Source organism: Ammospiza nelsoni, chromosome 10, assembly GCF_027579445.1.
Source record: "Ammospiza nelsoni isolate bAmmNel1 chromosome 10, bAmmNel1.pri, whole genome shotgun sequence".
Taxonomy (NCBI): domain Eukaryota; kingdom Metazoa; phylum Chordata; class Aves; order Passeriformes; family Passerellidae; genus Ammospiza; species Ammospiza nelsoni.
In genome coordinates, this window is record NC_080642.1 from 9,277,341 (window position 1) to 9,291,059 (window position 13,719).

General features: G+C 45.7%; 1 protein-coding gene across 1 annotated transcript in view; it reads right to left on the reverse strand.

Annotated features, from left to right (window-relative positions):
• DIS3L2 (DIS3 like 3'-5' exoribonuclease 2) overlaps positions 1-13,347 on the reverse strand; it is a 180,499-nt gene extending 167,152 nt beyond the window's left edge. Inside the window, exons 1-2 of the mRNA XM_059479223.1 lie at positions 13,307-13,347; positions 10,257-10,979 (exon numbers count right to left, since the gene is read on the reverse strand). Of these exons, the coding sequence (XP_059335206.1) occupies positions 10,257-10,956 (700 nt within the window). The 5' untranslated portion in view covers positions 10,957-10,979; positions 13,307-13,347. The remainder of the gene's footprint in view (positions 1-10,256; positions 10,980-13,306) is intronic.
• Between the last annotated feature and the right edge of the window lie 372 nt (positions 13,348-13,719).

The window sequence follows — 13,719 nt, forward strand, 5'->3', positions numbered from 1 at the left end:
AAAGAAGCCTCTAGAATAATTCCCCCTCAAAATTTAAAAGCCAAAATGTGTTTGCTAGATTGTTTTGAATTTCTGATGCACCAGTGACATCCAGTAGATGCCATATTATAGAAGTGATGAAGCCAAAAATCTCCAAGCACTTAAATGACTACTACAATATCCAGGATCAAATTACCACACACAAGCAAAAACAACAGGCAAGACCAACAAACACCATTGAAGTGATCTCAAATGTGAGTTATGTCAACAAAAACACTGGTCACAGGCAGGCCAGAAGTAACAAGCTATTTATGTTTTGCAAAATATTTTGCGGATTTAAGAGATTAAATGCCCAACTAATGGTAACAGCCAAATCCTTTTTTGTTCTATTTAGTTTTAAAAGGAAAAACACAAAGACAGCTGTTGGTGTAGTTGCTCAGGGAAGGAGTTCTGTACCAGCAATTAAAAAGACACTCCTTGGAATCAATCTCTGTGCTAGAGCCCCAATAATACACATACAGGACCAAACCCCATCCACCACACTCACTGAAAACACAGCTCTGCTTCAACCTATGTTAGGAACAGTCAACCTTCCAAATTTCTCTAAAGATGAAGTAAAAGAGTTCAGAATTCTTAGACAGCCTTGGAACAGAACCACCTCCATGCATTTTACAGTATCTTGAAGCCAAGAGCTTAAATAAAGTAGATGGCTCAAGATTAAAGACAAAGCAATAAGACAAATGAGGATGTCACGGGAAGGAATTCATTAGGGATGTAGGAGTGGAAAGGCAAGACTTGGTGATATCAGTTCAGTGATGTTTCATTGCAACAGAGACCTGCAGGAGATAAACATGGTAGGCAATATTTCAGATGCTCAATCTGGAGTCCAAGAGAAAATCTGAGAGTGCATTCTCCTTATCACAAGCAACTAAAAGAAGATCCTTCTTGTCTCATGAAATGTAAATTCAAAGAATCTTAAACTGGAGGTTCTGCAGCACATTCCTCTGCTTGGTCCAAGCCAGACCATGAGCAGCTGCAGCTTGATCATGATTAAAGCTAAGAGTTTGTACAGTGTTGCTCTGAGTCCTCCTCAAAAGTAGCCAAGGAAGTGAACAATTTGAAATTCTCTTAATAATTGAAAAGGAGGGAAAACTTCCAGGAAAGGGAATATCTTGGTGGAACTGGAAAAGAATGGTAATACAACAGCACTGTAGGGATTTAGGCAGATGGCAGATTGCATAATTAAGTTTAAAGTTAATTAAACAGTCATTCAAAGAAGAGAGACAATGCAAACCTACATTTACATGCATGGGCTCAGCCAAAATGCAAATTCTATGCAAATGTCCTGAACTGAGTGGATGCTGTCTTGAAATCCAGCTGTCAGAAGTAGCTCCCAGGCCCCCCAGCCTCACTAATTGACCCATTATGATAGGCCACCAGGGTCCAGTCACAGCATAAATCTAAATGTAACTTTCCACCATGAAGACAAATCAAAATAAAATGAGAAGACATCCTGTCCACACAGCTCTAAAACGAGCTCAGCAGTAATTCAAAGGACTGGAAAAGCCCAACTGGTTACCAGCAACTCTCTACAACCCAACACAGCTCTGCCTGAGCCAGCCAGCAGGATGTCTATGGGCATGGCTGTGTTTGTGCACCAGCACCCTGTGAGCCATGGGTGCAGCCATCCAGGAACCAACCCAGAGAGCTCTCTCACCTGCCTCTTTGGAGAAGGTGATTCTCCAAACAGCTCTGGCAGAAAGTCTGCCAAAATCTGCACAGAAGAGCTGAACGTCCAACAAAAAATGAACAAAGGGAATTCTTACAACATGGGGAACAAGCTGGCCACAGACAGGCAGCCTATCCCCCAGCCAGTGACTCCAGGTGGGGAAACACAGGATGTCATGGTTTGTCAGGGAGTTCTTAGGGCCATGAGCTGTCTTTGGAAGTGATTGTGCCACTGCAGCCAATCATAAAAGATTCAGATATCCAACATTCTTAAAAGGAAATACTGAGGAAGAAGCACTCTGACTTAGGAATGAAGGTAGCAAAAAAGTGGCATGTCCATGGATATTAAGGAAAGTGAGGAATAGAGACAGATGCTCATTTCCAGACTCATGAAAACGAGGTAGGAAGGACACATATGGTGGAAGGCACATGTTGCCACTGCTCTTTTGCTTTAAGCTGCACATACTTATTAAAAACTCTTGTGCTGCATGTCCCCAGACTTCAATATGGAACTAGGGAAAATGTTCATGCTGACTTTGGCTTTCAGAAAGGGCCTAGGCTTTGAAAAACTAAAATGAAGAAAAACGCACAATGGATTCTTTCTGCTGCTGAAAACAATGCTGTGGAAACTGCTCCTGATGGCCAAGATCATGTGCTCACAACACCATGCTTCCGCTTCCAAAACACTTCCAAGCATCCTCATGCTTGCAGGCTTTTGACTTCAGTAACTCTGACAGTAATTGCAGTTTTATTCAATTCCTCAGCAGGGTTTGTGTTGTAGGAGTACTACAGGAGTGCAGGAGCCAAGGATACCATTCCAGGCTCTGAACGAAGGGCTGGTGACGAAACCCATTTAGTAGCAATAGACTAAAAGTTTATCAAAATAGTTCCTGTGCTCCAGCTGCGTGCAGCAGCACAGTGGTGTTGTCAGGGAGGGGGAACATCTCTTCTGGTTTTCAGGACTCTCTGTGAACCTGCTCCACCCTGCTCCTGACCTCCTCACTACCTACTCCGCCTGATGACTGCACTCCTCCAGGCTTCCACTCCTGCCTTGGGATGTGGGTCAGGGCTGCTTCCACCCCCCTCATCCTTCCATCTTCCCTAAACATACTCCAAAATGCCTTTTGCTCTTTGTTTTATCCAGCACCTATGCTGTGAAAAGGCTTCTTCAAGACTTCAAGGAAAACACTTTAAAAACATAATATTGTGGAAGTTCTGGCTTTGATTTTTCTGGGCTTCAGTAGTTTGAGAGAAGCAAGTTGCTCAAAGATCAGAAGCAGCTAAGAGGCTTTGAAAAGCAAAATACCTGACAGGAGGTGCTAACATACTAGAAGACATTAACAGCTGAAGAAATCAAATAACTGCCTTCAGATTCCTACATATCCTGAGGTAACCCAAGGTGCTGCTGAATGTGTTCTGCTGATGAACCATTCCCCGTACTATCCATTCAGCACAGTAAGTACATAAATCACAATCCCTAGCAGTGGGGGAAAATGCCTAAAAACATACAAACTGAACAAAACCACATTTTGGCCGCTGGCTTTTATTTGCAGAGAGCCTGGAATATTCTCCAAGGCAGGACATGCCCCATACATACATCTGTGGGCTGCAGCTGCTAGTGTTGACATTTTCCTTCAGCACCCTGGGATTTTTTTTTCCTTTTTTTTGTCACAGAAGACATTATTTTATGCAATAGATCACAACATTTTGTTTTCCACCCTGCCCCAGCCAAGTCTCGATTCTCTGTAGCTTGGCTTTCCCCACAAGAGGGAGTTCGGGACATGCAGCTCACAGCATTTCATGGTGGCGGTGAGCAGGGGATTGGCCAGGGAGGGCAAGAGATGGGCAACAGCATTTGGGACAGGAGAGGTAGGAGCAGAGCTGGAGAGGAAGGCAGCAGAGAAAGTCCACAGCAGCCACAGGCTAGAGAGGAAGCACAAGAGCCACTGAATTCAGCTGCAAAGAACCTGGCAAATCTACCTGGATATCCATGGTGAAGGAGACACTTGGACAGTACCTGAATAACAGGCCAGACCTGACTGGGGTGCATGGCCTGACTGACTTCATGGATAGCAGAGCACAGAGGGCTTTTGCAAATTTCCTGTTCGAATGACAGCATTTTTCAAGGGTGGAAATTGTTATCAGGGCTTCTAAACGTGCTGGTGACAGTCCACATACCACAAGCCTTGGTAAAACTGTTCCAATGGTCATTCACCCTCACTGCTAAATTGTGCTATATTTCAAGCCTGGATTTGTTTAGTCTCAAATGCATTATATCATAATCTGTTCAACTGAGTAGCCTATTATTGAACATCTGTTCCCCATGTAGGCAATTTACTGCAAACTCCCCTCCCCCAAGCATCTCTGTGATAACTAAAGCAGGGTTCCTCCAATCACTCACTCACGATCCCAGCGTTTCATCTTCCCTATGGCTGTCCTCTGAGAATTCATCAATTCATCACCATCCACCTCAAACTGAGGGCATCACCACAGGATACAACACTCCAGGAGCTGCTACTGCCGTGCCAAAGTCACACAGAGTCCATACTCCATCTTCCAATTCCCATGCTCATCCATTACCCTTTTGGCCACATTTCACAGGAGGAGGACGTTCAGCTGATTAATCCATCAAGAGCTCAGAACTTTTTTCCAAGCTGTTGCTTCCCACACCAGGTTCCTCACACTGCTATCATGGCTCTGTGCTGGCAATCCAATAAATGGATTTTGTTTTGCCTGCTCCCAGTCCACCAAGTGATCCTGATGGCTGCCAGTAACTACCCCCATTATTCAAAACTCTGCAAGTCATCAAAAAAACCCTTTTCAATCCTACTTATATATTTTCTTCCTGATGACTGACAGACATATTAAACAGCACAGGGTCAGGACATGACACTGCAAGAACCAGACATACCTGTTGGTAACAATTCTAAATTTACTGCAGCATTTAATTAGTTAGACTAAACAGGTTTTAAACCATTGCACATGTGCTGTGATTTAATTAAGTTCACACACTAACATCCATATTCACACCTTTGGCATCAAAACCCTAATCTCCTAAGAAACTGACACTGAAGAGCTCAACAAGACCTTTATTAAATAAAATGATGACAAGTCACACAAAAGAAAATATTTAAAATTAATTAAAAATCAATTCAATTCTTCTATGAGCCTATTATGTCCCTAGGACCAACACCACACTGACAGGCATAGTTACCTGCACTACATAATGGGGGCTAGTGAGTAGAAAAAATAAGTTAAACAAAATAGCAGGTTAACAGCAAGAAGTATTTCCACTGAGGAACATTTTCACCTAAGCACTAGTAGGTGAAGGAAGCTCCTTCATTCACAGGGGTGAGAGCTTTGCTGCCAAATGCAAGGTCCTGCTGCAGCATGGTGTGCTCAGAGCTCTGGTAAATGGCATGGAAGACAGTTATTAGATCACATATAAAAAACACAGTCCCTGCAAGGGCAAGATCTCATCTCCCCAAGAGAGGATACATCAGATATTAACTCACATACTATAGCTGATGTTTGCCAAAAACATTAGTTGCACAAGATTCAGGAATGCAACATTTTTTTCTATCAAAAGCAAGAGAAATTTATGTCTGCGATGACGTTGCTAAACCATTAGAGAAAGGAGCATTCTACTTTTCATGTATTTTTCATATTTTTCATTTCTCAGATGGGGCCATACAGTAAATCCAGTTTTCCCTTCTCTCCTGTATCTTATTACTATGATTAACGTCATCTAAGGAACGTTACATTGAACCTGGCAAGATTAGCTACATTTTAAAGATTTCCACAGCAACCAACATTCTCCATTTACTGAGCAGTTTCCATGGCCTTCAGTAGATTGCTGGCTCATGTTTACTGGTGCCAGATAGGAAGATAACAGCATTCTTGAGAACTGAACTTCACCACACAAGAATTGGACCACTAAAAAGTATCATTATCCCAGATTAGCATTACAAGAAAGGAAAAGCAGAAGCTGTGGTTCTTCCTCCAAAGTCCCTCCAGAGAAACAAAGGCAAACACACAATTACACTGCAGCCTACCATGGGAAGACAAAATACCTGAGATTTTGCCATCTTATTAAGGCTGATATTCTTGAGCAGCTGTGCCCATCAAATACATAGGAAAGCCAGTCCAGGGTATTTCCTTTACCTATCCTGAACCTTTTAAATGTCAGGACTGCAGCCACAAGCACAACACCACCATCCAACAGCAACAATTGTTTTTAAAGCTCTGATGCTAAACACCAGCCTGCTTGCCAGCACCACTCCTCCGTGGAAGCTGCCCAAGTTGGTTAAGTACCACAGGCTGGGCAAATAAGTGCCAAGTGTCAGACAGAAGATAAATCAGAAAGGGCTGTGGAAATCTTCCACTGTTTCATGTTGTTACCCAGGAATTGTCTGCTTCTACTGAGTGGGCATGTTGACCCTAACAGATGGGCAAGATACCTCCATCACATCATAAACCTATGAAGTTTTTAGTGAGAGGAGCCTCAGGAGGATACCTAGGGAAGCTGACAGTGTTCTTCCCCAGGAAGCTGTCTGCAGATACTGACTGAGACAGTAAATCTGAACCTATTTCACAGCAATCAGCCTTGACCAGCATCCTGCTCCACCCAAGTTTCAACATCAACAAAACCACCTCATTCCCAGGTACTCCAGCTCCCAAGATCCTCTGAAATCAAGCATGGCTGGGAGATGGTATTCCACATTTGGAGGACAGTCCTTTCCTGAAGATGTCTGGTTTCTAGGCTTTCCAGCAGACCTGGGAATGTGCTATCAAACAGCAATTCTCCCTCAAAAAACGGGCTAGCAAGTGGATGTCCTCAAAATGCAACTGAAATCTTGCTGTTCCAAATAAAACACAGCACTTGTTCTAAACTTCTTATTGACAAAGCAAAGCACCACAAATATTGAAGTTCCACATAGCAGCCATGCAAATCTCAACTCCCAGCATGTGACAGACAGATGCTGCAGAAGGAGTCAGCACTTCTGTCCTCAAGAAAAATGAGGTTTTAAGCCCTTTTATAACAACAATTTCAGTCAGCCTGAAAGAAGATTTTGATTACTGACTATGGATTGAAATGGAAAAACCTTAAGAGCCTTTGATCAAAGTCAGAAAACAACCCAAGGGACTTGATAATTTTCTGTTAAGAAAGTTTAAACCAAATTTTAGCACCCAAAGAATCTAGAGCATTGGAGATTTGAGGGAAAATACCAGGAGGAAAATTGTATTAGATTAAAAACTTTAAGCATCACAATTTAAAGTGATATTTTAGGATTATTTTCTGGTTTACTGGCTTTTGTTTGGGAAGAAACCTGAGAGCAGGAGGTTTTACAGTGATTCTCCTTGCAGAGGTTAAAACTGCACAGAAGGGAGCAACTGTGGGATTCCTTTATTTACAGCTTTGCTTTCCCAAATCCAGGAGTGCTGATGCCACAGAGGGAATCCAACCTGCAGTCTCCTGACTATGTCATGCAAACCTTCACCCCAGTAGACATTATGAATTCAAAAAGCATGGCTATTAGCTGATTTAAATGAACACAGAGTAATAGCAACCAAAATGCAGTCAAAACAGGGTTTTTCCACTCTCTCTCTCGCCCCACGTTGGGCGCCAATATTTTGTCCTGGTTTAGGGCAAATTTGTTAAAGAATCTGCAAAGGAGGGCCCCTCCAGAAAGCAAAACCCACACGGCCCCTCCCCCCAACCGGTTCGGGAAAAAATTCCTTGGAGAGAGGTGGAAAGAACCTGTTTATTTCAGGCGCAGCACCCCCCAGCACACAAAATGAACAATACCCAATGACACCGCTCTGAGAAAGATGACAAATCAGAAAGTCTCTTTCGGGGGTGGTTGCTCTGTTCTCAGTCCCTCCGGCGCTGGGGCAGCTGCTGCAGCCGAACCTTCGGTGTTCCCGGGTCCCAGTCCGGAGCAGGTTTGAGATGGTCACAGAAACAGGAGAGGAGAAACAGTCCAGGAAGGAATGTGGACTGTTTAGCTAGAACTAGCTAATAAGCAGAAGCAAGAGCAGAAAAGGGAGCAAGCAAAGCAGCAAGCTGAAAGCAAGAAGCCAAAACAGCCCTATGTACTGCTCGTCTCTGTGTCCCTGATAAGAGAAACCCAAACAAAACTTCCACTCTTCAGAGCCGGTCTTAAAGGCACAGAACAGATGAATGGGGATACAAGCATCATAACGTCACCCCAGGACACACAGGGACAACAAAGTTCTGTTCACACTCAGCTCTCTCAACTGCAAAGCCTCCAAGAGTTAGGAAAAGCAGTTTCATTATGAAACTCCAGACAGGAACATAGCAGAACTGAGCTCCAGGGCTCAGAGATACCTGCCTGGGGCTCCATAAATCACTCTGCTTTCCTCTAAGGCCACAGCAATCACTCTGCCACTGAAAGGACACTCACAGGGAGCAACCCTTGCTCCCTACAGCCTGCCCCAGGGCACCCAAAGGGTTTTCACTGATCACATATCTGCCTTCACTATTAGCTCTGTCATTGCCAACCATGGCTAAGCCTGAGCTGAAGAGCTGTTAAGAAGAGGACAATGAAATGAAATGGTATAAAAAGAGATGCTTGCCTTTGAGATTAGCTCAAAGAGCCTTTTGGAAAGCCTACAACAGTCTGAAGAGAGCTAATTTGCGAGGAAATGTCACTTCTGAAAAGATGATACTCCTTGCTCTCATGGCAGAAGCAATTCTTGCCATCACAGCTTCACAAGGCTTGATTTAAACTGATCAAACCAGACACCTGCCTATGCAAAATAATATGACTTATATCAGCATCAAGAGAGAAATACAAGCTTTGAAGTGAGCAAATATAATCTGATACTGTGATGTGTGAGTTCTTATACCTAAGCACTTGCCTACTGCAAAATCTTCATTTCACTTACACAAGAGTCCTAAAATACACTCAGACTGAACAGCAGAAAAGACATTTCTCTGAAACAAGTGACATATTTATTTTTTCCCATTTCTTTCCCCCCCAAGAAACTGTTTTCACATCCCTGCAAGTTTTCTGGAGGGTAACCAGCTGCAGCTACACAGGAGCGTGGCTGGGGAGGCATGCAGGGGGAAGAAGAGGAAAGGTGTCACTGCTGAGCAAATAACTTTCCAATAATCTTTCCCACAGTGTGAGTTTTCCACCTGGGAAGTCAAACACAAGGGTCAACATTTTCTGCTTTAGGTGTTTACACTAAACAAACATCCAGTTTTTAAAGGGGTTGTGCAACCCCACTTCCAACCAAAGCAGGAGGTCACTGGGGGTGTTTGCTTTTGAAAGCCAGGCTATTTTTACTTTATCCATGTGGGCACCTGCAATTTTCCTGGATATAAACTCTGTGCCTTTGAGACTCTTCATCTGTCATCTGCTCTTCCTACACTTTAAAAGCTGAAGGAAATGAAGTCTATTATGACAGGCTAGCACAACAAATAGTGTTACAATGAACCATGTCAAAAAAAATCCCTTCCAAAAATCAAGCTCATCAACAAATTTTACCATAATCTGCATCAAATCTCTATCTGTGATCAGTCTTGCAAGCACTCATGGAAGTTTACCAACTTTAGCACATTATGTATTGCCACATCTCAAAAATAACCCAGAAAAAGCATATTACCTCCCCCTCTTGAGACTTAGGGCTTAGTTTTTAAGACTGATTTAGCTAAACAGTTATTTAATTTTCAATTTAAGAGTTGTGATAGGCCTCAGGCTGATCTTACCCAGCTGAGAAATCCATCTCTCTTGTACTTGTTACAGAGAATTTAACATGGTGACATTTATGTGTTCCTTCAGTAGTAGTGCATAAGATCAGGCTACCAAAGTATTTCAGCATAAATAACATGCAGAGAAAGTTTTAAACCATTACACTGAGAAATGAAATTTAAAGTGTCTGGTTTTGGTTCCTTGTTCATGCTGTGTTCTGAGGTTCTTTTAATAAAAATTTTACTTATGCCCCTAAGTAGGCTTTTTGCCTTAAACATCACATTTAAGAGGCACATTCACTTCAGTACTGCAAAATGTGGCCTCTTTGTTACTAACAGCAAAATTTCCTGGAATCAACACTTTCTATCAGGAACTGGCTATTATACAGACATCTTAGCCCCTGAGTATTGGATTTACCTGGACCAAAAGCAAACCAGCACTCCAGATTCAAAGAACCAATGCAAAGAAAAGCATGATTGTGCCCTGAGTCAGCTCAGATCCAGTGGTCTTATTAATTTGGACTCTACACCACAGAAATTGGGCTCTTCTAGACCTGAGCTGATCCTGGAAGCAGCACAGCCACAGTCACAGAGTTTAGGCCAGGGAATTAGGTCCTGCCAGCACTGAGTTGGCTCCACATGAAGGCATTTGCACATGCCACATGGCTTACTTGTAAACCAGGACAAAGCCACCCACAGGTAACCAAGGGCTGACTAACTTGGACAGAGCAGGACTGGCTCCTGTTAACTCATTCATGACTAACACACTGCATTCAATTCCACTGTAATTGTAGCAAATGGACCAAACAATTCATCAGAGTGAACTCACCTTGGGCTCGACCTGGAGACAAGTGACTGTTTTTTCTGGCATTCACTGCCAGCACATCCTCACCAAACTGTTCAGTCAACAAGTGTCCAGCTGCTGCCTCAGTGTTAGCAGGATATCTGCCTCGTTTCTTGTGTTTCTTCCTCCACAGGTCCTCCTCCTCCCTCTCATCAGAACCAGAAGATTTCTGCAGAGCCCCTCGGTGTCTCAGGCTGTTTGATGCTCTCCCACCAAGGCTGTCACTCACATTTGACAGGCCATATGCAGCTCCACGCTGATACACATAATAGTCTTCCTCCACCTCCAAGTCTCCCCCTGGACTAACAATGGCATTTTTTTTAAGAGAGCATCTGCTCAGAGCACTTTGGGGTTTATCGTTCTCAAACCCAGGCAGGGGCTGCTCCAGGTGAGATGTTCTGACTGGTGAATAGCTGTGCATGTTTATCCCATTCCTGACTGGATTATCCTTCACCAGGCCTCTCCTCAGAGGCAGGTCCAGATCCAGGCTGGGGTCATTGGAGAAGCCTTCCTCCAGCTGCATCTTCTGTGCAATGTGGTTCAGGTAGGACTGGAAGCGGCCGCTGTGGTGCTTTTGCACCAGCCTGGCGTAGGCGCTCTTCTGGGAGGCAGCAGCAGCCTTGCTCAGTCCCTCCTTGGCACCCTGGGCAGGAGCTGAACTTCTCACGTGCCCCAGCTGATCCATAGCACAGTGAAAGGCCCAAACTTCTGAGAGTTATAAACAGATACAGAGGAAAAAGGTTTATTTTCGTGAAACAAAGAGTCAAATAACTGATTACACCAAATGACACAAAAGTATAACATTTTTGCTGAAAAGGAATTCTGGGTTTATAAATTATTCCAGTGTGGGGAAGGGTTTTCACAATGTACTCAACATCTGCCCTGCACCAAACCCCTGTCCATAACCTGTGAGTGACCACAGCCCATAAGCTGTACCTGCTCACACACCACATAAATACACACGATTCCTTTAATCTGCTCTTCCTTGCCTTTGAAAAAGCCAGGAAAATTAAAGCAGCAACTGACAGACTGACCAGAAGCATCAGTTTAGAGGTTATCAGAAACAAAATCTTGTCATGTCCAGCCTGGGGTCCTCAAAAATAACTGCATCCTTACTGAAGCTCTTCACTGCTGCTGTCAAAAGCAAACACTGCCTGTCACCTCCCTCCACTGACACTTCTCCATAGCACAGGACAGTTCCTTCAAACACCAGGACTACCCATTTCAGCTTGTCTTTTTAGCCATGAACTCCCTCTTAGTGCCATAGAAGTAAAACAATAATTGTCTTGCAAGAGCTCCTAATTCTTACAGACTGAGACACACTGCCTGCAGCTCCATCCAGCACCACTTTCTGTAGATGGTGTCACATCTCCACCTTTGCTGCACAAGTGTGAAACTTAAATAGATCAAGCGTTTTCCAATCCTTTTTCAGGTGCTTTAGCTTTTAAGCATTTGAAGCAAAACAACCTACTAAATTATGCTCAGCTACTTTGAGGTAAATTACAGGTATAGACAGGACATAGCAATGATTTTTGCTGTATGTAAAATCAAAGAAGAATGTAGGAATTTCTCAATAATGGGGCCCAGTGCAACTGCTGGCTTATGCATGTTTTCATAAAAATGCCTCTTTTCATTTCAGGACAAGTTTGAAGCTGAACAGCTGAATTTCACCCCAGCTGGTACATGAAGAATTTCAGGGCTCACTGTCATCTCTGCTATCCCAGAACCATGGGGCACTGGACTCTTAAGTTTAAATAAAGGATACTGCCCCCCATTACACCTCTCCATTCCTTTCTCTAAGCACAGGGATGTTGGCAGGATGGAATACAGAGATCAGCAAAAGTGAAATTTATATTCACTTCCGTACTCCCACCATGCTTGGAATTGTTCTTTGCCCTTCTCAGCCCCCTTCTCCCTTTCACTGTTGTTGTACAGAGGATGAGCACCCAGGCATTCTCCTCCATGCCCACCCTGCCTGGGAATGGGGCATTGCCCAGCAGGGCCAGCTCCTCCTTGGCATGCCCACTGCAGCCCTTTGGGAGAAACAATGCACACTGCACTGGGATTTACTTCGGTAACTGGGCACGGATGTGAGCAGGCTTCACAATGCAAAGCAAAAATTAAAAATCCCTGAACAAATAGGAAAAATTCTTTATGTGGTTTGTGATTTTTTTTCCTAAGATTTTCCATTGGTGCTGGCCAATTGCTAAACTCTTCTAATAGACTGACCTGCCACCGAGCTGTTACCAAACACACAGGTAGGCCTACACCAGCTTGCTTCGGACGTCACCTTCTCCTGTTGCCAATGCAACAGAAGCAGATAACATTTATAAAAGCCAGTGAGACTACTCTTCAAACAATGGTTTGGTTCCAGGAGACAAGAATTTGTCATTTTCCAGTAAAGAACAAACATTGACAGCATGCCTTCACTGTATTTTCTACAGTTTTAACCACGTGAGCAGCCAACAACTGCAGCACTGAAATACACAAGCCCTTGTACATTACAGTTTCATTGTTGTCTTCTGCGGGCAGCCAGGAATTGAAATGCTCCCAAAGGCAGAGGTGGGTGCAGGTACAGCAGAGATGGGTAGAGGTATATCCGCCCTGCCTGGGCACGGAGATGAGGGCGAGTGAAACGCCGCGATGGACGCGCAGAGGGAGGACACTCTCAGGGCCGGGCCCGGCATGAAAGCCGCCCCTGTTATTGTCACCCGGCTGCCTCTGGGGATCACCGCTGGCCTCCGTCACACCACCCCGGGGTGTCCAACTCCCCAGGCAATGCTCCAGCTCCAGCAGCACAGAACCCCCGGCACCCTCTCCCGCCGCCTCTCCCACCACGCGTCCCCGGTCCCTCGGGAGCGCGGCCCGGGCCCGGACCGGCCGGACGGGACAGCGAACCGCGGGGCCCGGCTGCGGCAGCGCTGCCACCGGGCTGACCGGGGTTGGGCGCCGCCGGGCCGGGCCCCGCTGTCCCCCCTCCCCTGCCCGGGGCCGGTCCCGGTCCCAGCCCCGCTGCCGCCCGCCGCCCCGCTCACCGGCACCGAGGCCGCTCCGCTCCGTTTGAATGTCCCAGCGCCCCGTCCGCTTCCGGGGCAGCGGCGCCTACGGACCGCGGCAGGGCCCAGAAGGGCGAAGCGCGAAGCGCTCGCTCTGCGCCCGGCGCGACAGGGCGGGCGGGGGAGCCCCGCTGAGGGCTCGGGTGTCCCAGCGCCGCTGAAGGCTCGGGTATCCTAGCCCCGCTCCCGCTCTGAGAGAGATCCCCGAAGCAACGGGAGCCAGGCACAGCCCGTGAGGCGGGCGGCCCACCGCGGGCTGAGCTGGGGCATGGCGGGGCCGCGGGAGGTGCTGCCGCCCGGCCCGGCGTGTCCCCCACCTGCCGGGTTTGCACCACCGGGATCCCGGGGGTTTGGCAGCCACTCGCTCCTAGCCGGGGCCAGCGGAGCCTCCT